This window comes from Haliotis cracherodii, unplaced genomic scaffold (genome assembly GCF_022045235.1).
Source record: "Haliotis cracherodii isolate W230 unplaced genomic scaffold, xgHalCrac1.p SCAF_9, whole genome shotgun sequence".
NCBI lineage: Eukaryota > Metazoa > Mollusca > Gastropoda > Lepetellida > Haliotidae > Haliotis > Haliotis cracherodii.
In genome coordinates, this window is record NW_027266343.1 from 1,503,320 (window position 1) to 1,530,146 (window position 26,827).

At 41.1% G+C, this 26,827-nt stretch overlaps 1 protein-coding gene across 1 annotated transcript; it reads right to left on the bottom strand.

Moving 5' to 3' along the window:
* Positions 1–5,779: 5,779 nt before the first annotated feature.
* LOC139452388 (EP300-interacting inhibitor of differentiation 3-like) lies at positions 5,780–26,827 on the bottom strand. Its single transcript, XM_071233848.1, has 11 exons — positions 26,663–26,827; positions 23,133–23,213; positions 21,898–22,028; positions 21,205–21,323; positions 17,791–17,896; positions 15,671–15,767; positions 14,963–15,054; positions 13,025–13,073; positions 11,900–11,985; positions 10,135–10,270; positions 5,780–9,163 (listed from the first exon to the last, which is right to left on the bottom strand). The coding sequence occupies exons 1-10, from the start codon at positions 26,787–26,789 to the stop codon at positions 10,148–10,150; spliced, it is 1,011 nt and encodes a 336-aa protein (XP_071089949.1). The 5' UTR covers positions 26,790–26,827; the 3' UTR covers positions 5,780–9,163; positions 10,135–10,147.

Consider the following 26,827-nt stretch of genomic DNA (forward strand, 5'->3'; position numbering starts at 1 on the left):
GGGAATATATGTGTTCTACACCCAAAAGTGTGTGCTATCGAGGGAATATTTGTGTTCTGTTTGGATTTTTGTTGTTAGATTGACATTCATTTCGCAATCGAGGTGGTAATGAAATGAAGCCGAACTGCCATCTGATTGGCCCAAGAACCACACCTGATTCACCTGACGCGATGGGTTGTCACATATGCTTTGTTTTGTTGTTTTATTTTCAGTTTAACGCGCACTCAGCAATATTCCAGCTATATGACGGTGGTCGGTAAATAATCGAGTGTGAACCAGACAATCCAGTGATTGGCATCACGAGCATCGATCCACGCTATTGGAATACGATGATATGCATCAACCAAGTCAGCGAGTCAGACCACCCGATCCCGTTAGTCGCCTCTTACGTCAAGTATAGTCGCCTTTATACGGCAATCATGGGTAGCTGAAGACCTATTCTACCCCGGATCTTCACGGGTCAAGCTGCACGTAGGGAGTTATAGTGATATTATTTTACTTATATCAAGTTAAAATGAATATTAAACGAGAAAACATACAATTTGGGCGACCTATACACATCAATCCGTTGTAGAGCCAGGATTTAGTCGGTCTTACAGACTATGATACAAATATATCACATACAGCCCATGCAAGTCTATAATGTTTGGCAAGTCTAGATCCCTGCAATGTCTGAAAATGAAGAGAGTCTCTGGGCTCCTTTTTTTAATTAAGATAATTTATGAACTATTTTTTTCTGTACGATAGTTCATTTCAGAGACTAGATGTAAGTCTAGCCAGGATTCACAGACAGTATAAGCTGGCTTCCACATGCAATGCATTACAGACATTACCCCATGATCAACGTCTGCATATATATGTTAATTGTGATAATCATTGGTTCAGAATAGGAAGGTTTTCATACAGCAAAGACGGCACCACAGCTAAGATGGAATCTCCGTGGTTACTAGTATATGGAACATGGCGAAAACGGGTCTGCATTTTGTGCCATCTGTTTGACGTTTCGAAATAGTGAGTGAGTTGGGCTTAACGCCGCTTTGTATATAGCAGTCCAGTTATATCTCGACCTGTCAGCTTAATGTGGGAAGACAGGCTGAAGTGAGGTCTCTGACGTTTACCACTTTGGTGAAACGCACGAGCACAGACGGGTATGGTGCTGACAAAGCTATAGAAACATAATCACTGCGAACTGGGATTCGAACCCACGATCATTGGTTTCTGGCGTGTCAAAGGGACGCAACTCTGCACAGAGAATTGCGGGGATTCAGACTGGGCCAACCCATTTTTTCATGCGTTGCTTTTCTTGCATGTTAAGTTTTGGTTACGCATTTACTTTTTTTCAACAATGAATGAATGAGTTTTTTTATGCCACTTTTAGCAATATTCCAGCAATATCACGGAGGGGGACACCAGAAATATGCTTCACACACTGTACCATGAAGATGAATCAAACCTGGGACTTCCGGTGATGAGCCAACACTTTAACCACTGGGCTACCCCCACTGCCCCATTTCCTCAATGACATTAACTTGGTTCCAAATGAGGTATCCATGCTCCATAGATAGTTCATGTGCTCACACCTTACATACTGTATATCAATATCACAAATGTGTTTCATTTTGTATCATGCTTATGAGTATATTATTCATAATTGTTTAGTCCACACACATATACAAAAAAGACAAACAAACCCAGTCATCTTCTCAAGTTTATATACATAAGAACAACAGGCACAGATCCACTTTAGTTGAGTCTAGAAATGATGGCCCATACCACACAATGGTACAAGAAACGAGATGGTTCATACAGCAATGTGATTATTCCTACAGCCACAAGACAGTTCCAAGGTGGACCTTATGGTCCCCACAATGGTTGCTATGGCCACATGATATCAGAACACAATAAATTAGATTTTCAGACAAAATTTCCAAAATGTGATACCGGTGGCATTTCATGTATATTTTCAAACTGTTCAAGCCATCTTTCTTTGTTGTGTAACGCCACACTCAGTAATGTTCCAGTTATATGATGGCATTCTGTATAAATAATGAAATCTGGACCAGACAGTCCAGTGATTGATATCATGAACATATATCTACGCAACTGGAATTCGATGACATGCATCAACCAAGTCAGCGAGTCTGACTGCCGTAGTCGCCTCTTACATGCATAGTCGCCTGTTACAGCAAGCCTGGGTTGCGGAAGACCAATTCTAACCCTGATCTTCACAGGTTCAAGCCATGTGTGTGCATTAGGTACATAGGGACAACATAAGGATACGAGGAGGATGTTCCATGGTGAGGCAGACAGGGAGGACAAATAATTAACAATTGCCTTACTAAATGATGACTGGTCATGAAATGTTTTATGGAAACCATGCATCTCAGAGTCGGTGAGTTTGGTTTTATGCCGCTTTTAACAATATTCCAGCAATATCACGGCAGGGAACACCAGAAATGGGCTTCACACATTGTACCCATGTCGGGAATCAAACCCGGGTCTTCAGTGTGACGAGCAAATGCTTTAACCACTAGGCTACCCGACCCCCCCCCATGCATCTGAGAACAAGGAGTATCTAATGACTAGTTACTAGCCAAACCTAGAGAAATTCAGATAGGGTCTTGGCTTTCATGACAACTAAAAGAAAGAAAAATGATATACCAGTAAGAAGTATGAAACATGGTGAGATATATATACATATACACACATATACATGTAGACATAAATATCATGTACACAGTGTAACCTTGGTAATTTGGTTACTGAGAACAAAAATTTAACCCTCCCATACAACTTTCCCAAGTTGATCAAAGAATTTACTTGTTTCAGTTCAGTAAATGTTTGATTACCCATGAGTGTTGAAGAAACCAAACTGAATTACTCAAGTTTTGCTTTGTTCGTACATTATCCAGTAGTTGAGTGGTTTAGTATTGAACATCAAACTTAAAAGCTGTCATGACACACTGCATACAAGAGAACACAGAAGATATAACATTGATTCCATTCAATACATCATAGAAAAATATGTATTCAAAAAATAATCCAGAACGCACAATCTCATATCCGATCCTTTCCTCTTATACCATACCCCTCTGAGAGGACGTCTGATGATCCACAAAAGGTTGAATGTGGTGAACCCTGAGTAATCTTTGACCTTCAAATCTAAATGAAGGAGGTGTGGGTTCTGGGCCAATCAGATGACTACTTCTCCCCAACATTCATTACTTTTCCACCTAAAGGCCACACATAATTTTATGTTTCACGTAAATATTCCCGCTTTTTAACACAGTCGGTCGAAATTGAAATAAAAATAAATAGCCTTGTCAATCATCTTTTTTTATTTATTCATATGAAAGTAGTTCTGCCGTGGAGTTAAAACTGCAGCTGGCTTCTTGAATCACCTGATAGTGATGCAGACAAGGAATTTATGTATAACATTTTTCGTAGCATAAAGGGCCCATATTACTGGCGTGCGACAATAAAAATAAATATTTTTGATATTTATTGCTTACACCGGCTGCTTTTCAGTTGAGGCGGCCTGTGAAACATAAAATAAAAAATGTGTGGCCTAATTGGTAAATTTTGATTTTAGAAAGAAAACCCACATAACACAAGTATTCCTTGGGTGTAGACGCCACAGGATGCATAAGATATCCACAAAAACATTTATGGCATGGCCTTTATTATTTACATTGGGAACTGCTTGTATTACCTTTGTTATTGAGATACAGAAATCAGATATGCTGGTCTGAATGCTGCGGCCACGTGTTTCAAGAATTTAGAAACTCTAAAATGATTGGCTGATTAGAAATTTTGCTTAATGCCACCTAATGTGGAGAGGTCATCAGATCTTCGTGCAGAGGGGCATCGTATCAGGGTAGATCTCATTAGAGGCTGCAGAACACATTACATCTAGTGACCAGATAACTTATCATGCTATGTACATCAAATCAACCGATCCCTTCATCACTCATGAACTGAGGAATATTGCTCATTCTCACATTATTTACACAGCTGCCAAATATTATTTCAAAGGTACTGACATATTGTTAGTGTTATAAAGAGTATTCTCAAACTTCAGGGCCTGCTTGCACAAAGCGATCTTAGCGCTAAGATGATCGTAACTCCCATACTTTAACTCAGGCTTACAATAGTTGTAGCGCTAAGATTGCTTTGTGCAAGTGGGCCCAGGAGTAAGACTAAAAAACACTTTAACAGTACCTTACAACTTGCAGTGAGTTAGTCAACATTTAATAAAATATTTCAGTTATAGCACGGCTTGTAGCATATTTTGGGAGTTCTTTATCACTTTAAACAGTTTACACAGATTTTAGCAGAATTCCAGCAATATCACAACGAGGGATAAAATAAATGGACTTTACATGTTGTACCCATGTGGTGATTCGAACCAGGCCTTTGGTGCGATGAGTGAGCGTTTCATCCACCACCCATCCTTACTGCCCCCATCAGTTTGGTTGTAGTAATGAGAGTGGTGATGGCATTATTGTTTACTTGTTGTTTAACACCGCACTCAGCAATATTCCGGCTATATGACGGCAATCTGTAAATAATTGAGTCTAGACCAGACAATCCAGTGATAGACATCATGAACATCTATCTACGCAATTGGGATCGATGACATGCATCAACCAAGTCAGCAAGTCTGACCACCTGATCCTGTTAGTCGCCTCTTACGACAAGCATGGTAGCCTTATATGGCAAGAATGGGTTGTTGAAGAGTAATTCTACCACGGATCTTCACGGACGGATGATCTTAGCAATATTCCATCAATATCACGGAGGGGAACACAAGAAATGGTCTTCACACATTGTACCCATGTTGGGAAACGAACCCGGGTCTTCAGCGTGACGAGGATCTTTTTAACCACTAGGCTACCCGACCACTCCCTGTAAGCGATGAAATATCATGCTTAATTTTCCATAAGCAAACAGTCCACAGGGGATGTGGATTATGATACAGCTAGAATATAGAGCCGGCGATAATATAGTCCTACTATAGGTTGTACAGAATGGTAACAGTTCTTTCCTTCCAGGACCCTTCACCCACAGTCTGGCAGCAGCATGGGCAGGGTGCATTTTGCAGGGTGCATGGGCAGGATGCATGGGCAGGGTGCATGGGCAGGATGCATGGGCAGGATCCATGGGCAGGGTGCATGGGCAGGATGCATGGGCAGGGTGCATGGGCAGGGTGCATGGGCAGGGTCCATGGGCAGGGTGCATGGGCAGGGTCCATGGGCAGGGTGCATGGGCAGGGTGCATGGGCAGGATGCATGGGCAGGGTGCATGGGCAGGGTGCATGGGCAGGATGCATGGGCAGGGTGCATGGGCAGGGTGCATGGGCAGGGTCCATGGGCAGGGTGCATGGGCAGGGTCCATGGGCAGGGTGCATGGGCAGGGTGCATGGACAGGGTGCATGGGCAGGGTTCATGGGCAGGGTGCATGGGCAGGGTGCAGGATGCATGGGCAGGGTGCATGGGCAGGGTGAGGGTGCATGGGCAGGGTGCATGGGCAGGGTGAGGGTGCATGGGCAGGGTGCATGGGCATGGGCAGGGTGCATGGGCAGGGTGCATGGGCAGGGTGCATGGGCAGGGTGAGGGTGCATGGGCAGGGTGCATGGGCATGGGCAGGGTGCATGGGCAGGGTGAGGGTGCATGGGCAGGGTGCATGGGCAGGGTGCAGGATGCATGGGCAGGGTGCATGGGCAGGGTGAGGGTGCATGGGCAGGGTGCATGGGCAGGAAGAGGGTGCATGGGCAGGGGGCATGGGCAGGACACCAAGTCATGCGCCTTCCTGGGACTCCGCCTTTTGAGACTCATCAGGATTCGAAACTGCTGAAAATTGTAATCACCCAATATTTTGCAAGGCATTTCACAAACAGGAACCTAAGAAGGCATTCATGGTAAGGGGCAGACCAGTGCAAAGCACATATTAAGCTGCACTGAATTTCTCTCAGCATTATATCTGTTGAGGTATAGTGAGTGAGTGTATGTTTTTACATTGTTTTTAGCAGGCCCTGGGGACTCAAGAAATGGGCTTCACACACTGTACTCTACGGAATTGAACCCAGGTTTTCTGTGAGACAAGCGAAGGCTGTTACCAGTAGGCTACCCTACCCACGAGTGAAACAGCAGACAAACAAAATTTGCATTGACGAACATACCCTTGCACCACACCTTTTCCAGGAAACTACAAAAATAGGCTACTTTTAAGATGAGAAATTGCCATGGTGAGAAGTTGACTACCCTCATCATTATTTGTATATATCATGGTTCACACAGATATGGAACACTTAAATTCAAGGCCAAATCAAGGCTTTAAGTATTATTTTCAAGGCTTTTTTAGTTAGGTTAATAACCTCAGTCTGTTAATATGTTTTTAAATCCAGCATACTGTATCATGCTGTATATTAGTCATAAGACCATACTATACATTATTCATAAGACCTAAAAAGCAGTCTGAAAATCGCAAATTTTCAAACAAGACTGATTTTCACAACCAACAAATAAAATATATAAAGTCTGTCATCAATTCTTTAAGGTGTTTGGCAAAGTGTTAAATCTATCACTGTGATAAATCACACTGACACATCCTTGGTACATAACTATTATTTTTGTGTGTTTTAATATTTAACAAGTTTATGTCATTTTTATTCAAGGATTTTTAAGATATTTTGGTAATTTTCAAGCCTATTTAAGGACGACAATAAAAATCAAGGCTTTTCAAGAGGGACGTTAATATTCAAGGCTTTTCGAGAGGGATGTTAATATTCAAGGCTTTTCAAGAGGGACGTTAATATTCAAGTCTTTTCAAGAGGGACGTTAATATTCAAGTCTTTTCAAGAGGGACATTAATATTCAAGTCTTTTCAAGAGGGACGTTAATATTCAAGGCTTTTCACGAGGGACTTTAATATTCAAGGCTTTTCAAGAGGGACTTTAATATTCAAGGCTTTTCAAGAGGGACGTTAATATTCAAGGCTTTTCACACCTGTATGAACCTTGATAACATACATGGTTAAATATTTAACCAGATCATAATTTAACAATGGTAAAATTCATTAAAGATGATAGTATTCATTGAAACATTACATTAAAACACCATAATCAGAATTCCAAGATCAATACCAGTAACTATGGTAACAGTACATACTTTAACACACTTTACAGACTTTTTTTCTCAATCAATAACCCAAAATTTGGATTTTTAAGAAGGAAAATAAATCTATCAGCATATACCTAGGACAGCGACATCTTTTCACATTGAGGTCAACAAAAATCAACAGGGAATTATGTAAAACAATTCAACTTGAAAAGAGTTGGGTTTAACGCCGCTTTGAACAGTATTCCAGTTAAATCACAGCGTCTCAGCTTGATGTGGGAGGATGCTGAAAGTGATGCAGGTCTTAGACGTTTTCCACTTTGGTGAAACCCACGAGTACGGGTAGATTGCTGACAAACCTAGAAACACAATCAGGGCAAGCCAGGATTCAAATCTTGGGTCACTGGTTTCATGCACTGAACGGCCAATGTAAATAATCAAGTCTGGATCAAGACATGAGCTCAAGCCATTGGGATATCATGACATGCAATCAACCAAGGGAGCGAGTCTGACCACCCGATCATTTAGTCGCCTATTATGATGAGCATAGGTTGGTGGGAATCCCCACGTGTTCTTCCCTCCGAAAGATACCAGGGCCCCGTTCCACAAAGCGATCTTAGCGCTAAGATGATCGTAACTCCCATACTTTAACACAGGCTTACGACAATCATAGCACTAAGATCGCTTTGTGGAACGGGACCGAGGTCCATACAGATCTTAGAGACAACATTAAAGCATTTCATCTTCCCTATCATGCACTGACTGCAATGAAAGAAACAATCGTTTGACATCATTCTTTCTGTTTCTTTTCTTAGAATATATAAACTTAGCTATATAACCATGTCCAACCCACTAGTGTGGTACTAGCATCTGTAACATTGCACTGAAAGAACAAAACACCACATTGAATATGTTGAAAGAATAAAGAAGTTGAAATTCATGTCAACTTGTCTTCATTATAACTGCTTCTGCATGCCGCCTAAAGATAGTGCACTTTTCTAGGATAACCAGAAAAGACATAAATAATAATTCTGAGTTGCAATAGACATCTCTACTTATCGGTATCAACATGTTTTCTTGTCATAGCACCAAAAATGTTTTGTTTGAAGCATGAACATCTTTAAATGGGAAATATCTGACCATACTCAACATGCTCAATACAGAACGTGCCAAAAACTGAAGCTACTAGCCACAATTTGGCTTTCAGAAGTATTTTTCTATTTGTGTTAATGAATGGATCAAGGCTAAAAAGAACAATAGTTTTGGTTCTCAGGCACTGTCCACATCATCATCAAGTTTCAGTTCATTTTTATGTCAATTTTGTAAAAAAATCTGAAAGTATTCTGCGTCTAAAACACACAATTCTGGCAGTGAAATGCTATAATACTTAAGAACAACATGATTTCACTTTATTATTGTAAACACAATTTGGTAACATACAAGCTTGAGCAACCCAATATATTTTCAAAAGCTACAAAAGCATTGCCTGAGAACCAATTCTTTTATTTTTTTTAGCCTAATATTTCTAACCTTGACTGAATTTCACAAGTCTCAGGTTTGGGACAAGTGGCTGAGGGTGCAGACTCTCCTACATGTCATCATTATCTTATCTTTCTCCATACTGTACAGGGATCCCCATATCCTTTATTGTTTCATAAAGGAAGCACCAGGAGAAAATGTATTGAAACCTCTTGCGACTTCAATACATCTCTCGTCAAAGCATGCAATAAATGAACACATAAAATAGTTCTATCAGATGTAAAATCAACCATGGAGGCACAGTTCGAGTCCATCTGCTGTACACGGTACAGGAGACGTGTGATCACAGACCTTGAGAACGGCTACTCCATTCCAAATCTAAAACACAATTGCACTGTTCAGTCATAAAACATGAAGAGGAAGACCCACGTCCAGCAGTTAATCTGTAAGCTGCACTGTGATTGGATGATCATAGCTGCATTGCGATTGGCTGGCTCTATCTGCAGGGCTGTTGGCCTCCACTCATTCATTATGGCACATGACGGATAGAGTAAGAAAAGCAGAGGCTGAAATGATGAAAGGGAAAGAGTTACTTAATGCAGGCATATCACCATCAGGGATTTATCTAGGATTCCAAACTAAGTGCCTTTGAGAAGCAAATTTAAAGCGAAAATCGTGTATGGTGTTATGGATAAATGGGGTTTATTTAAAAAAAAACATTTTTTTATATTATATATTTTGTTGCATATCATATTGTTTTCACAAACAGAAAATGGGTTTTATTGTCCCATTCAAGATTACTGCACTTATCAAGGCTGGGATGATACACCAACTGTGCGATATGTATCACGATACCTTGCTCACGATCCGATACGTATCACGATACCTTGCTCTCGATCCGACACTTGCATGTGAAATTTTCTGTGGTGCATGAGCCATGTTTTTCATAGACAGGATGGCCAAATACCTGCCACACTAACGATTTACAGTTGGCAGTGTCAAGTATTGCACAGTGGATGGAAATATTTACATTTTCACTACTCGTTTTCACCAGTAATTAGTGTGTGGTGTAACATTCCATGAAATTTGCTCCTCAAGTTCTTGAATCTGGGGACCTCATAAATCATTGACAATAACAAGGACCTCTTGACTTGCAGGCTTCATTTTGAACACTGCTCCAAGGCACAATGTCCCATGGCCAAACAAATCCTCAAGTCGATCAACCGATCAAATTTGTTTCCTCTTAAGTGCGTGAGTGAACTGCTTTGAACAGTATTCCAGTATTATTTCACAGGGTATCAGCTTACTGTGGGAGGAAAGCTTAAAGTGAAACCCAGTCATAGGTTTCTGGTGTGCCCAAGGGAAGCAACTCTGCACAGCAAACTGGGCTACCCATGTCCCCTAGTTGCCTCTTATTCTTAAGACAAACAACAGGCCATGCAAAAATCTGAGAACTGACCTGGGTCCTGATGGGGTAAATCCATAGGCAAGTAGTGTTGTAGAAAACGTGTTCACAAGCCACTGAAAGATTACTCACCATAAATAAGATTCTACTTGCTCCTATTCTTGCCTCTTCCTTTCCCTTTGGAAGTGGTCCTCTCTGTGAGCTGTGGGTAGGACACAGCCCGGGTGGGTATCAAGGGGGCTTCAATTCTAAATGTCTTGCAGATGTCCTGGAAGGAGTGAGACACGTTGGAGGTGAGTGAGTTTGGTTTTACGCCGCTTTTAGCAATATTCCAGCAATATCACGGCGGGGGACACCAGAAATGGGCTTCACACATTGTACCCATGTCGGGAATCGAACCCGGGTCTTCGGCGTGACGATCCAACGCTTTAACCACCAGGCTACCCGACCGCCCCCTTTGGAGGTGAGGTGAAGTGGGGTTCAGTGAGTATGTTTCAGCCACTTTTAGCTATACCATATTTGACATAATAAGCGCCCAGGGCGCTCTCAAAATTAGAATGAGGGGGCTCTTATTAGAATATTATTTTGGTGAAAAACAACAGAGTTGAAAGATCGTAAATTTTGTTGTTTCTGCTGACAGCCTGAGATGTTTAAATACGACAGATATTTTCCAGAATTTAATTGCCCATAATTAAGGGTGCATATAACAAACATATTATGCACGAATAAATAAGTCTTGTGTACATTGATCAATCGGAAGGGCTGCCAGTTAGGATTGTTCACTAGCCAGTATATTAGCAAATATTAGAGAGGGGCGCTTATTACGCCAAATACGGTATTCCAGTAATATCACGGGAGGGACACCAGAAATGGGCTTCACACAATGTACCCATGTGGGGAATTTAAACAGGTCTTTGGCATGACTAGCTGATGCTTTAACCACTAGGCTCCCCAAACGACCAGATGTAGGGTTTAATGTCGTGTTCAAGATTATCGCACTTATATGGTGAAGTGCATGCAAGTGTGTGTGTGCGCAGTGAGCGTGTGGCTGCTTGTATTTGTCTGGACTAATGCTGATTTTATAGTGCTATCCAAATGAGGTACCATGCCGCAGTTTAACATGAATTCTCTTTCAGAAACAGTATACAGACTCCAAGCCCAGTTCTTGTTTTAGCCCCTAAAGCCGAGTGCCAGACAGGGTAACAACAAGTACCATCTTTTAACGCCTTATGGTATGATGTGGCCGGAGATCGAAACCTGGACCTTCCGCATGACAAATTACACATAACAGGTATTAGTGATGTTGTATGGTAAATGAACTTTACAGGTACTGAGTGTGTTCAAAGATTGTATGGACAAGGTTTGTGGGGATAAGTAAGGGTTAGTCTCCACTGTGCAGGTAGACACATGCATTTTTCTCCGCCCGAGAGTGACTGAGTGTGTGAGTTGGGTTTGACAGTGTATCATCTTATATCTGCTGAAAGCGCTCAATGTTGTCCTGGGGTTAGTAGAGGGGCTCACTCAAATATTGATTTGTTTGTTTGCACTCAGCAATATTCCGGCTATATGACGGCAGTCTGTAAATAATCGAATCTGGAGCATCGATCCACACAATTAGGATTGATGATATGCATCAACCAAGTCAGCGAGTCTGTCCACCCAATCCCATTAGGTGCCTCTTACGACAAGCATAGTCGCCTTTTAGGGCAAGCATGAGTTGCTGAAGACCTATTCTACCCCGGATCTTCATGGGTCCCAAGTATTGGTGAATAGAAACTTATCAACACTTCATTTGTATTCAGTATTTAAAATCATTGCTAGAGAAAGCCAGGGAATCAGAGTAATGAATTGATTTTACTAAGACTGACTGTGGTGGTGGTCAGTGTGTAGAACGTACCCGGAAGTTCTGTGGTGTCATGGATATCACTACTTGCTGTCTCCTGGGGCTCGCCCCGGACTGGACATCCCCTTCTCCGACGGGCTCTGCCAACACAACGTACACCAGACTGAGACGAGGTGAAATGGGGCTTAACTCATATGGTGCTGCTGCTTGAACTAGCTGGGACACATTAGGCCGGTATATAGTGCTAGCCCAGTGAGATACAATGCAGCAGTTTGACATTGATATGCTACTCAGATACAGTATTCTGCGCCAGACAGGGTAACAAGAGGTACCATCTTTTAACATCTTTCGGTATGACGCGGCCGGGGATCGAAACCTGGACCTTCCACTCTCCGGGCGGATGCTCTACCACTAGATCACAGAGGCGGTCCTGCGCTGTGAGGCCCATGACTTAACCCTAAAAGAAGTGACAGTCTCCTCTACCCATTCAGGGTTCGACTTAAGGAACCAAGATGCACCAAACCAAACCATATTGCACTCATAAATTTATCAAAGTTGAAACAAAGGATGGTCTGCTGCTTGTTTCACATAAACCAATGACGCCTAAGAAAGCATGACAAATTACACGTAACAGGTATTAGTGATGTTGTATGGTAAATAAACTTTACAGGTATTGAGTATTTTATTTTAGCGAGTGTATCGTCTTCTAACGATACAGAGAAACGTATCATGTATTGTATCATCACATGAAAACTCACGATGCATCCTATTTACTGTTATGATGCTCCTATCTATAATATGTTCAAGTAATACAAAACTGTAACCGTTTTCTTTGAAGGCTGCTGCAGATGGAACAGGTTTCCGAGTGATTATTATTATTTTACAACTAAAACCAAAACAAAACTCAAAATTTCAAATTCAATCTATCAATTTTGGTGTGGTTAAATGTCTATGTTTTGATTTTTCACAGCGAATCCAGTCACTCAAACAACCCTTTGTTTAGTATTCAATAACTCAAGTTTTACTCTCTTGTTAAATTTAGCAATATTCGACATCCCATGATAAGTGTTTCCAATTTGCAAATAGCACTTGTGACAAATTGAGAGTGATACGAGATTGTGGAGCGTCCTTTTCTTCATACATGTAACAAACAAGTATATGTTCATAAATCATACTCACGTATCACAGGCAGTTTATCATCATCAAGATAGATTTCAGCGTAGCCATCCTGTGTGGAGACAAGATGTCATTACTAAAGACAAATACTAAAGATATAACAAGATGCTAAAATTTGAAGAATGAGCACTATGAGATGATGGGGACTTCAAAGAATGAAAATGTATGATGTAAAACTAATACCACAGACAATGTACAGTATTTCACATCTTCCTGAAGCAAGAGAGTTAACAAACTATAAAAGTACAGTTTCCACCCTTGCCAAACTAGGCTGGCATTATGGAGTTATATGTTGGCTTGACTAACAAGGCTTGCATAGTCCAATCAAAATTGCGGAACGAAATCGACAACCGGTTTGTAAACTGCTGGTCAATCACAGGATTTGCAAAGCATATGTACCAACAACATAGCTGCAACTTATATTTTCCAAATCTTGTCATGTTTTTTAATCAAGGTGCTCATGTGATTTGAAGCACTTAGAGATGTAAGACCATTTTATTACAATATAGATTTTGATTATCGATCAGATTGTCTTCACAGGGTGAAGCAAATGCAAGCTATGTGAGAGGTGAAATCTGATTGGTCTGTAGGAGGGACATAGAAGGGACATAACTGGTAATAGCCACAGGTTAGCCTAGAATGACCAGCCAAGTTCGGCAAGGGTGGAAACTGGACTTTTACAGACTTAACTCCCTTGCCTCAGGAAGATGAGTATTTCAGTTCCACTGGGAAAATTTACCTTGGATAGGGAACTTCAGACCCTGTTGTCTCATTGAAATAAGTATGATCACAACATAACCTTACAGTTATAGCAGGTGAAATGTCCTTTCTTTACAAAACTTGAAATGTACAACTTGTATCCAGTGTAGTTTAGTCTTTCCACGCTGAGTACAAACCCTGAAGAGGTTTCTCGTCCTTGTTTTGGTCCTCAAACCAACTGACTTGAGAGTATATTGCATTACAAACCCTACTCTAACCAATCTCATTGGAGCAAATGCAACAAAATAAACAAACAAAGGCCGTAACTCAAAAATATTAATTTTGATAACCTATTTCATCACTCAATCAGAACTCTGGATAAGCGGCATATTTTGCAACAAAAAAAACATAAATATGCTATTAACATAAAACTAATGTATATATTACAACTATTAGAGAAAACAACTGCGTATATTACAACTGTTAGACCTTTGTATCAGCTGATCCTGAAATTCATTTACAGACAGTAATATTTGGAAAAACTTGTGTGACGAACAAACTTGAGTACCGTTAGATTTCAATTAAAAAGCACATCGTGCATAGTCAACAGTCGCTGATTGGTGATAAAAAATATAGCGCCTTTCTTACAATGCTAAGGTTTGCAAACAAAAATGGCTTCCGGAGAGGGCGTTGCAAGCAGACGCAGATGGGTATGCACTATTCAGTTAGTGTTAAATGATTTACAGTGATTATTACAAAACAGGTTTTCAAGTTAAAATACCAAAATGTCAAGAAACAGTTGAACACCCTCTAAAAATTGTGGATGACCAATCACAATCAAACTCTGGGTAAAATACCCACATAACCAAAAGCTGATCTTGAGCTGTGCTCAACGATGTCTTCAAAATGTCATGCATAGTTGTTTCCGAAAAATTGGCAGTACTGGGCGCCATGTTCAAAAGACCAAAACAAGGGCCATAACTCTGTGAAACATGAATTCTGCTGACTTATGTCAGCACAAATTCATCCTTGTATCCCAATTAAGGGTACACTGCACCATGTTCAAAATATTAATTAATATTAAATATTAATATCGACAGCGGTTCCTGAGAAAGTTCCCATAATTCCATATCAATCAGATCAACAAGGGATATAACTCTGGTAAACATACATCTTCGCAGATGGTGTTCAAACTCGATCAATGTATTTATCTCGTTCCCAGGGATAACAGAAACTACTCACTCGGACTAGGAAGGAGGTGTAGAACATATTTTCCACTGTTTGACCAAACGACTCTGGGTTGATAACAAACTCAAAGTAACAGAGTGGGTTATCTGTAAAAGCAAACATTACAGGATAAATACAAGTGGCAACAAATTCAGACCAGGAGTGACTTACATACAGATCACCAATTGGACATCCTGATACAAGATAATAACTAGAATGTGTTTCTATGAGCAACAAACAGATGTTTCCCCTCTCCAGGAGTTTGGATGACAGATTGTTTAGTGCAAGTAGACGCACCCATAATGAATAATCAGTAGCCAAAGTCTTAGAGGAAAGACTCTTCAAGAATTTCCAAACTGTTTCCTTGGAAACAAAGGGGCATCAGAAGATGAGAAATCCCCCCAGCAACCACAAAAGCAAAAGGAACCACTTCATCCCTTGGTTAATACATGTACAAAGTTTGGATGAACACTCTTTCATGGTTTTCAAGTTATGCTCCAGAAACGAAAAAAGGATGGACGAAAAGACAGATAGACAGACCTGATGATGGGGTGGGGTGGAGGGGGAGGGGGAGGGGATGTGTAACAACCGGAAATTAAAAAAGTTAAAAAATATGAAAAGACAATAGTAGTCATTGCACATGTATAGTTTCATGCAAAAATATTTATTAGTTTTATTTATTCGGAGTTGCTGACTGCTGTAATGGTTACATCACACACTCACTATTTTGTAAGTCGTATTGATGTATCAATAAATTGTGGATTTTCTCCACCTCTGCTGTAGTTGCTTCGTTCTTGTCAGTGTCACTGAAGTCTTGTAACTGAAAAGATTCATGATAGCAATGCAAGTTTATTGTTCGATATCACAGTGTACATTATACCAAGGCTCCAGGTAATCAGTAAGTACATATACGTCATCATTCTCTTTGGGTACTAATATTTTTGGGGGGGTAACTGATACAGTTTTACTCTCCTTAGCCCAGTCTATTTGCTATCTATACACGGACAAGTTGACATTATTTTAAAATAATTTGGCTCACTATGCTGTTTCACGTGACTTCTGATTTATATCTTTTCAAGTGCTACCCAAATTGTGTAAGTTCGGGCCCCGTTCCACAAAGCCATCTTAGCACTAGGATGATCCTAACTCCCATACTTCAACACAGACCTATGGCAGTCTTAGCACTAAGACGATCTTAACTCCCATACTTCAACACAGACCTATGGCAGTCTTAGCACTAAGACGATCTTAACTCCCATACTTCAACACAGACTTATGGCAGTCTTAGCACTAAGACGATCTTAACTCCCATACATCAACACAGACCTATGGCAGTCTTAGCACTAAGACGATCTTAACTCCCATACTTCAACACAGACCTATGGCAGTCTTAGCACTAAGACGATCTTAACTCCCATACATCAACACAGACCTATGGCAGTCCTAGCACTAAGACGATCTTAACTCCCATACTTCAACACAGACCTATGGCAGTCTTAGCACTAAGATGATCTTAACTCCCATACTTCAACACAGACTTATGGCAGTCTTAGCACTAAGACGATCTTAACTCCCATACTTCAACACAGACCTATGGCAGTCTTAGCACTAAGACGATCTTAACTCCCATACTTCAACACAGACCTATGGCAGTCTTAGCACTAAGACGATCTTAACTCCCATACTTCAACACAGACCTATGGCAGTCTTAGCGCTACGATTACTTTGTGAAACGGGGTCCTGGTAGCAAGTCGCATAATCTCAACAGTGATATACATGGCTGCATTCGATCAGCAAATAAAGATCAGTCTAGAAATACAGGTATGTAAGTTCAGGGTTCACTGTAGGAATTTTCTGACTGACATGGGCACTTTATGTGATAATTTCAAATATTCCAGAGGTACACCCACACTTGCCCATACAGCACAATGTTAAAATGCCCCCTTGTATTTGTAAATGCAGGCCATTTTTTACAAATTTAGGGGCTAAAAGCACAAGGCCCCATCCTAGAATCATCCCAGCAAGTTGAAAAGGATACACTGGTTAAGTATACAGAGCGTTAAAATGTTATGCATGTTTGTATGCAAGTAAATCAAAATGAATTGGTTAATACAATGTAGTGATATATGTTTAACAGCATTTAGATAATCCAGTGATTGACATTATGAGCATTGATCTACGCAAATGGGATATAATGACATGCATCAACCAAGGCAGTGAGCTTGACCACCCCATCCCATTAGTCTCCTCTTACAACATGCACAGTCGCCTCTTATGACAAGCAAGGGTGGCTGAAGACCTATTCTAACCAGGATCTCCACGGGTCTGGTGATATTACATAATTACCATAAGAAGAAAATGAGAAAAGTCGGTATCACTACATCCCAGCAAACAAATTCATGATATTTCAGTCTTCCTCATTCAAACTGGGGCATGCAGGATATTTGTAGCGGAGGTGAAATGGAGTTGAACAATCACGTTCAAGATTATTGCACTTATATAACGACGTGCATGCAAGTGTGTCTGGCTGCTTGTACTAGTCCAGACTGGTGCCGATTTATAGTGCTAGCCCACTGAGATACCATGCCGCAGTTTAACATGAATACCCCACTCAGACATAGTATACTGACTCCGAGCCGACCAGTCCTTGTTTTCTCCCCTAATACCCAGCACAAGACCATCTCTTAACATCTTTTGGTATGACGCGTCTGGTGACTGAACCCCAAACCTTCTGCTCTCTGGGCTCTAACACTAGACCACGGAGGCAGTGTGCAGGATATTTGTAACCAAATGGAATTGCACAGAGTATAGTTATGAAAAAAGAAGAAAGAGGTGCACCTTACCTGTCTAGGTACAGTTGCCTGACCAACGATATCGTCTTTTTCTCTAACCTTTCTTCGACCATCTTTAGTTTTAGGGAGGATCTCCCCTGGTTCAAATGAACCATGCCTAAGAATGGAACAAACATGTTCAAATGAGGAGATAAACCTACTGTGTTTTGAAATAGGATGTTATCCTACTGTAGAGTAGATACCTCTTACTTTAATTTGGAACTGAGCGCTTCAGCAGTCAGCGTTGCGGCTTAGAACGCCCAAAACATCCGATATCAAACTACCGTAATTCCTCTATTAGACGCTAGACCGTCTATTAATTTGTGAGAGCCCTTGACTCGGCATGTATTAGATCTGGCTTGTATTTGAGACCCAGCGTGTAATAGATGAAATATATATATGTTTTACAGTTTATGTGGGGTCGATCGATCGGCAGACATTTCTTTTATGAATCGATATGTAGGCTATGGATGTATTCATACATATGTTTTGGGTGTGAAAAGGCTTAATTTATTCGAAAGGTGTTTCGGTAGCAAAAAGGAAACCTCAAGCATTCATCAATGTCATGGTAGAATTATATCATTATCTGTTTTACAAGTCAGTCCTAGGACCCTCCAGGTTTGTCACTGTAGTGTCATAATACAGGAAGAACATTAATTTGAAAAGGACGCCTGACTTTCTTGGCTAATATTAATATTATTGTAACCATGGTCACTTGGAGAAGAGGCCTAGTACTAAAGTACTGTCGGAAATGCCAGAAAAATGGTTTTTTTCTGGCGTCAATTAATAAATACAAATCATAGGGCTATGAAAAGTGCATATTGTTTGTTTGTTATTTAACGCCGCACTCAGCAATATTCCAGCCACAAAACAATGGTCTGTAAATAATTGAGTCTGGACCGGACAATACAGTGAATGGTGAGCATCGATTCACAGAAATAGGATACAATGACATGCATCAACCAAGTCAGCGAGCCTAACGACCCGGTCCCTTTAGTCGCCTCTTACGTCAAGCATGGGTTGCTGAAGACCAATTCTAACCCGGATCTTCACGGGTATTTTACAAAATAAACAAGGGAAGACCAATGTGCCGATTCAAGCATATCCATGTCCATGACACATCAAACTTGAATCTGGTCGTGAAGGTAAAAAAATTAAGCTTATGACGGTTAGTTCCAAGAAAAGCTGATGTCTTTGCCTTATTTTTTCAAATAAACCCAATTTGACTCCTCTTTGTTGAGAAATAACCTTGCTTTGGGACCACTGACCATGCTGACAGGCGTAGGGCCTTACACTTCCCCGAGGAGACTGAACACTGGAGGATCACCAGCAGAAATAGCAGTACCTACATAAAGTGGAAAGGTGGACAAGTAGACTGAACACTGGAGGATCACCAGCAGAAATAGCAGTACCTGCATAAAGTGGAAAGGTGGACAAGAAGACTGAATACTGGAGGATTACCAGCAGAAATAGCAGTACCTACATAAAGTGGAAAGGTGGACAAGTAGACTGAACACTGGAGGATTACCAGGAGAAATAGCAGTACCTACATAAAGTGGAAAGGTGGACAAGTAGACTGAACACTGGAGGATTACCAGGAGAAATAGCAGTACCTACATGAAGTGGAAAGGTGGACAAGTAGACTGAACACTGGAGGATTACCAGGAGAAATAGCAGTACCTACATAAAGTGGAAAGGTGGACAAGAAGACTGAACACTGGAGGATTACCAGGAGAAATAGCAGTACCTGCATAAAGTGGAAAGGTGGACAAGTAGACTGAACACTGGAGGATTACCAGGAGAAATAGCAGTACCTACATAAAGTGGAAAGGTGGACAAGTAGACTGAACACTGGAGGATCACCAGCAGAAATAGCAGTACCTGCATAAAGTGGAAAGGTGGACAAGAAGACTGAATACTGGAGGATTACCAGCAGAAATAGCAGTACCTACATAAAGTGGAAAGGTGGACAAGTAGACTGAACACTGGAGGATTACCAGGAGAAATAGCAGTACCTACATAAAGTGGAAAGGTGGACAAGTAGACTGAACACTGGAGGATTACCAGGAGAAATAGCAGTACCTACATGAAGTGGAAAGGTGGACAAGTAGACTGAACACTGGAGGATTACCAGGAGAAATAGCAGTACCTACATAAAGTGGAAAGGTGGACAAGAAGACTGAACACTGGAGGATTACCAGCAGAAATAGCAGTACCTGCATAAAGTGGAAAGGTGGACAAGAAGACTGAACACTGGAGGACAACCAGGAGAAATAGCAGTACCTACATAAAGTGGAAAGGTGGACAAGGAGACTGAACACTAGAGGATTACCAGCAGAAATAGCAGTACCTGCATAAAGTGGAAAGGTGGACAAGGAGACTGAACACTGGAGGATTACCAGCAGAAATAGCAGTACCTGCATAAAGTGGAAAGGTGGACAAGTAGACTGAACACTAGAGGATTACCAGGAGAAATAGCAGTACCTACATAAAGTGGAAAGGTGGACAAGTAGACTGAACACTGGAGGATTACCAGGAGAAATAGCAGTACCTACATAAAGTGGAAAGGTGGACAAGAAGACTGAACACTGGAGGATTACCAGCAGAAATAGCAGTACCTGCATAAAGTGGAAAGGTGGACAAGAAGACTGAACACTGGAGGACAACCAGGAGAAATAGCAGTACCTACATAAAGTGGAAAGGTGGACAAGGAGACTGAACACTAGAGGATTACCAGCAGAAATAGCAGTACCTGCATAAAGTGGAAAGGTGGACAAGGAGACTGAACACTGGAGGATTACCAGCAGAAATAGCAGTACCTGCATAAAGTGGAAAGGTGGACAAGTAGACTGAACACTAGAGGATTACCAGGAGAAATAGCAGTACCTACATAAAGTGGAAAGGTGGACAAGTAGACTGAACACTGGAGGATCACCAGGAGAAATAGCAGTACCTACATAAAGTGGAAAGTTGGACAAGTAGACTGATCACTGGAGGATTACCAGGAGAAATAGCAGTACCTAGATAAAGTGGAAAGGTGGACAAGTAGACTGATCACTGGAGGATTACCAGGAGAAATAGCAGTACCTACATAAAGTGGAAAGGTGGACAAGAAGACTGAACACTGGAGGATTAGCAGGAGAAATAGCAGTACCTACATAAAGTGGAAAGGTGGACAAGTAGACTGATCACTAGAGGATCACCAGGAGAAATAGCAGTACCTACATGAAGTGGAAAGGTGGACAAGGGGACTGAACACTGGAGGATCACCAGGAGAAATAGCAGTACCTAGATAAAGTGGAAAGGTGGACAAGGAGACTGAACACTGGAGGATCACCAGGAGAAATAGCAGTACCTACATAAAGTGGAAAGGTGGACAAGAAGACTGAACACTGGAGGATTACCAGGAGAAATAGCAGTACCTACATAAAGTGGAAAGGTGGAACTCTCTTAAAGCAGGGTTGGACTGCCTGTCCGAGTCGGTCCCAGCCATTGTGGGAGATCCTCTGTCCGTCCTGGAGCTGCTGACCACTCACGAAGGTAATCTGAATAACAGAAGCACGCTCGATACTCTTGACCAGCAGTGGGACCAGGCATACAACAGCAAACCAGTAGACGTCAACATGGACTAAGTGATGATTTTAATGTCTTGCTAGGTATGAAGAAAACATTGTCAAGAGACACCTTAATTCATACTTTAATCATATTATACAGAACTTTTAAACAAGCTCGTGAAAAAAGTTATTTTAACCAAAAACCAAAGAAAGAAAAAAGATGGAATTAGAAAATATACTAACTTCTTTAAATTGAAAGGTACTTTTTATCTTTTCGTGCAAAGCAATAAAGTTTACATGAGTATGAAAGTCTGTATTTCTCTATAAACCATCTTATCACGGTTATCAGTGAAATACAAATTTGAATTGAGCTGCTGACAGTTTTGATTTTAACTCCTGCTCCTGCTCAGCTGTATTTTATTACTAAATAGGCCTGCAAACTACAAGGACCGACAACCCATAGTTTAGAATGAGAATCTGTTCTCGTTGTGACATTATTGTAGTTCCAGTACTTCCACCTACATTCTTCCAGCAAATGTTAATACCAGGACAATAGCCAACTTACCAACTTCTCCGCAAACTCGGTGGCCTGGAACTTGACGAACTCGGTGGTGAGTGCCTGGGCTTTTAACCTGCCAATGTTGGCGATCATGACCAGGACGCTGGAATCCAGGGCAGCCTCCCGGGCCTTCTTAACTGAAGCATATGACACTCATGACTATGGGGGACTTTGGGGCTTGTTGTTTGTTTCTTGTTTAACCTCACCCTCAGATAAATTCCAGCTATATGACGGCGGACTGTAAATAATAGAGTCTGGACCAGGCAAGTCAGTGATTGACATCATGAGCATCGATCTACGCAATTGGGATACAATGACATGCATCAACCAAGTCAGCTAGCCGGGCCGGACCACCCGAAAGTTTCCACCCTTGCTGAACTAGGTTGGTATTATGGAGTTACATTTTGGCTGGACTAACGAGTCCATGCATAGTCCAATCTAAATCGCGTAACGAAATCGAAATCCGGTTCGTAAACGTCATGCAGATTTCGGTTGATTGCAATATTTGCAAAGCATGTGCACCGCCAACTCAGCATCAACAGATATTTTCCAAATTGTTTGCTGTTTTTAATCAAGGTGGTTACATGATTTGATGCACTAAGGTAAGACCCGTTTTATCACAATATAGATCTTGATCATTGATCAGATCGTCTTGACTGGGCACCATCATTTTGTTTGAAGCAAATACAAGTTGTACAAGAGGTGGAATCTGATTGGTCAATCAAGGAGAGGCATGGGAGGGACACAACTCAAAATACGATCGAGCCCAGAAATTCCAGCCTATTTCGGTAAGGGTGGAAACTGGACTTTTAAACTCAGTTAACTCCCTTGCATGGGGAAGATGTTGTAAATGTAACCACCTGATGCCGAACAAGCATGGCAGCGTAGAAATGAAGGCTTCAACATTGTGCCCCTAAATCATGGGTGCATATATCATAAGGGGTGCAGTCTATGCCAAACACTATTAGCCTGAATATGGCTCTAAGCATCATTTTCAGTAAAGTTTAATGTCACATATAGGGACTATTTCTAGCTGAGCTTACTCGACCAAATAGATAGTTACTAGGCTCAGTTGCAGTCTATTTGTCCATTGTCATTATTATGGCATTTTCGTGAGATACTTTCAGCCTGTAATACTTGTTGATACCCTTTCAGAAACATACTTACTTTTTTTACATGGAATGTCAACAATGATCAATGTCAGTCCATAATCCTGCATTAAAGCAAGGGAAGTAACTCACCAGGCTTGTAGAGTTCATCAGCCTCTTTGAGCTTGTTGTTGAGCGAGTCTGACGAGGGGTCTGCCAGCTCCTCCTTATTGACTGAAAATATGAGATGGTCTGTTAGTCATTTGTGATTTAATTACCTGGGTCTATGTTATTAAAGTACGGGAGTTCGATCATCTTAGCACTAAGATAACTTTGTACACGGCAGGGGACACCAGAAATGGGCTTCACACAGTGTACCCATGTCGGGATTCTAACACGGGTCTTCGGCGTGACGAGCGAACGCTTTGACCACTTGGCTACCCGCCCGCCCCCACTTTGTACAAGGGCACCCTAGTTATAGATCTGTCACACCTAATTTCATACATGGAACAAAATGAAAACAATGGCCGTTACTTATTATTCCTGACAAGTCTACCAATATTTCGCCGCCCCCACACCCCCCCCCTTCTAAAAAAATAGCAGCCAAATGACCATTTTTTAGGTCCATAATGAAAACAGTACAAGAGAGAGTATGTGGTTTGTTGTTTAATGCTGCACTTAGCATTATTCCAGCTATATGACGGCGGTCTGCAAATAATTGAGTTTGCATCAGACAAGCCAGTGATTGACATCATGAGCATCGATCCAGGCAATTGGGACACAATGACATTCATCAACCAGGTCAGTGAGTCTGACGACCCGATCCCGAAAGTCGCCTTTCATGACAAACATTGTCTCCTTTTATAGCAAGCATGGGTTGCTGAAGACCTATTCTGTACCCAGATCTTCTCAGGTCAGAGAGTATGTCTGTCATAAGTGTTACGATTACTTACTGATTCTGGAATTGATAGCTAAAAATAGTTGTAAAACTGGTCATGTACTTTCTTTTGTTTCATTCTGCAAACTAATATATATTTAGCATGTTCTGTTTTGTCTCATAAGGATACTTGGAGTGATATGATGTGTATCAGTACATCACGAGAATCATTTGACAATACGATACATTTTTAACTATATCGATACAAGACGATCACTTGCTACTTATTACTCATTTAATGCCCCCCGCCCCCCCCTCAGTCAAATATTGAAACATGTGTTGTAATCATCCTTTCAATCTCACAACTAAAAACACCCACTACAAACCTATCAACAGCTAGCTTTTCCTTTCGAACATGCTCTGAAATATTTACATATAAGATGTGAGGTGAGGTGAAATTGGGTTTAACGTCACATCCAAGATTATTGCACTTTTATAGCGACGTGCATGCACGTGTATGTGTGGCTGCTTGTACTAGTCCGGACTGATGCCGATTTATAGTGCTAGCTCACTGAGATACCATGCCGCAGTTTAACATGAATACCCCACTCAGACACAGTATACTGACTCCGAGCCAACCTGTCCTTAGTTTAGCCCCTTAATGCCGAGCGCCAGACAGGGTAACAACAAGTACCATCTTTTAATGTCTTTAGGTACGACGCGGCCGTAGATCGAACCCCGGACCTTCCGCTCACCGGGCAGACGCTCTACCACTAGACCACGGAGGCGGTCTTTTACATATAAGAAGTTTCATGTGATTTGTACAATGTTGTAAATATGTGTATAACAATACATTTCCTATCGTGACCTTCTAGTATCGTTTCTCTCTAAATGATACACAAGTCTAAACTACAATAAGCGAGATGCAGGAGAATTCATGAATATGTCGTGCCTGCATTCGATTGGCAAATAAAGATCAGTAGAAACATACTGTTTAACGAAAAGGATAATTATGTTGTTATACTACTGGGTTTTGAATTTCTTCATGCGTACTTGTACGCTAGAAGCTCAACCTTAATTACATTATAGTGTTTCATTTTGCATATCTGCATACAGAGAGCAGAGTGAGTGAGTGAGTGAGTGAATATGGTTTTTATACCCCTTATAGCAATATTCTAGCAAATATGTCCACGGCTGGGGGACATCAGAAATGGGCTTCACACATTATACCCATGTCGGGAATCGAACCCGGGTCTTCGGCATAACAAGCGAAAGCTTTAACCACTAGGCTACCCAAACAGCAGGGAGAAGCCAGTCTAGAATCTTTTGATGCAGACAGCCTTGTCTGTAGCTGACCCAGCACTTGCAAGAAAATCTAACCCCAAGACCTGGGCCGTAATAGAGACAGGTTCTTAACAGCAGGGCCATGGTAAAAGGCATTAAAAGACGACAGACAAAATGCTGAGTAAGAAGGGGACAGGGACCTGCAAAACTTACACATCATAGATATTTGGGGATGCAAACTGGCAGTAGCCCAAGTTTGTATAAAGTTAACATGTTACCATGAGGGCTAGCAGGATGTTGGGGGTGTCCTTATGTTTCTGTCAAAGAGTATCTCTTAATGTAGTAAAAATGTTCTTTGTATTATTCCCATGGAAGCTTTCACAAGGCAAATCTTTCCAATAACAGGGATTTTATTTCCCCACATTTCCCTTAGTGTTTTAGGGTTGGCATAAATTTCCTAGGGAAAATGTTAATACTTATCTAACCCTCACCTTGATATATAAATGTAACCTTTAATATGGGACTTAAATATGCAAGCTGATTTCTTTGAGTCACAGACAATTTGTTCCACATGCAAGTACTCAATTTCACTGGGCGAGATATATTTACACTGGCAATATTTGTTCCGCATGGAACTAATTCCATTTGGAAGTGATCATCCTTGGCATCATCACTACTTGTCCTTGGAAATAGGGCAGGGACGGGGAACTCGGGGAGCTGGGTCGGGTTGGTACTGAGTAGGATCCTGGTACCCACAGGACTACCAGGATTTTTGGTTATTCTTGTGATATATTGTTTAATGACAAACATTATATAGAACTATATGGTTACACTACAAGTCACTAATGTTTGCATTTCTTTCTGACTATGCACCTATTCTTTCTGACTTTTCATATGGTTGAATAAAGATATAGCTTAAGTCAACTTCAGTGTATGCATGACCAGATTGTTTAATACATGTATCAAAAGATGTTTTGCCAGGACTAGGTAAAAACAAATCCCAATCGCACATTTTGTACCTATCTCTTGAGACCTACAGTGGGTACCCGGGCAGGGTCAGGTAATAGGGTTGTGGGTACCTGGGTAGTAAAAGTGGACTTGTCCCAGCCCTACTAGTAAATGTTCAGTTCTTCTTCTTTGGATATTACTACGCATATTCCATATGAATATAATACAGAAGTTGACAATGAGTACTATTATAGATAACAACTTCTTTATTACGCTTAATGGATACATAACGTTTCATGGCTAGGCCTACTTCCTGTTGAATACTGAAGTTCACAATACTATGGGAACTAGGATAGTTTTCAGCTACAACTCATTTACTTTGGCGTTTTCTTCGAGAAACATCACATTCACAGTTGATTGTTTATAACTGACAATTGTTTGCGTAACAAATATATGAAAATTATATTCGGAACATTTTTGTTGTTGTATATTTATGAAAATACTTAGGCTAAATAAGGGAAATCCCCTATCAGCATCAACATGACAAGATATTCTACTAGAACTATCGCTCGACCTTGTATTTCGTCAATAAGCTGTCGATATCGACGCCTGATGTTCCTTCTTTCGTGCTCATCTTGTTCGTCATCGGGTGGCAGCGAACCGTCTGGCATGGCAGCTGCACCATCGTCGTCTCTTTGCATGATTTCGGACGACTTAATGTTCCCGCGGTACCTTCTGT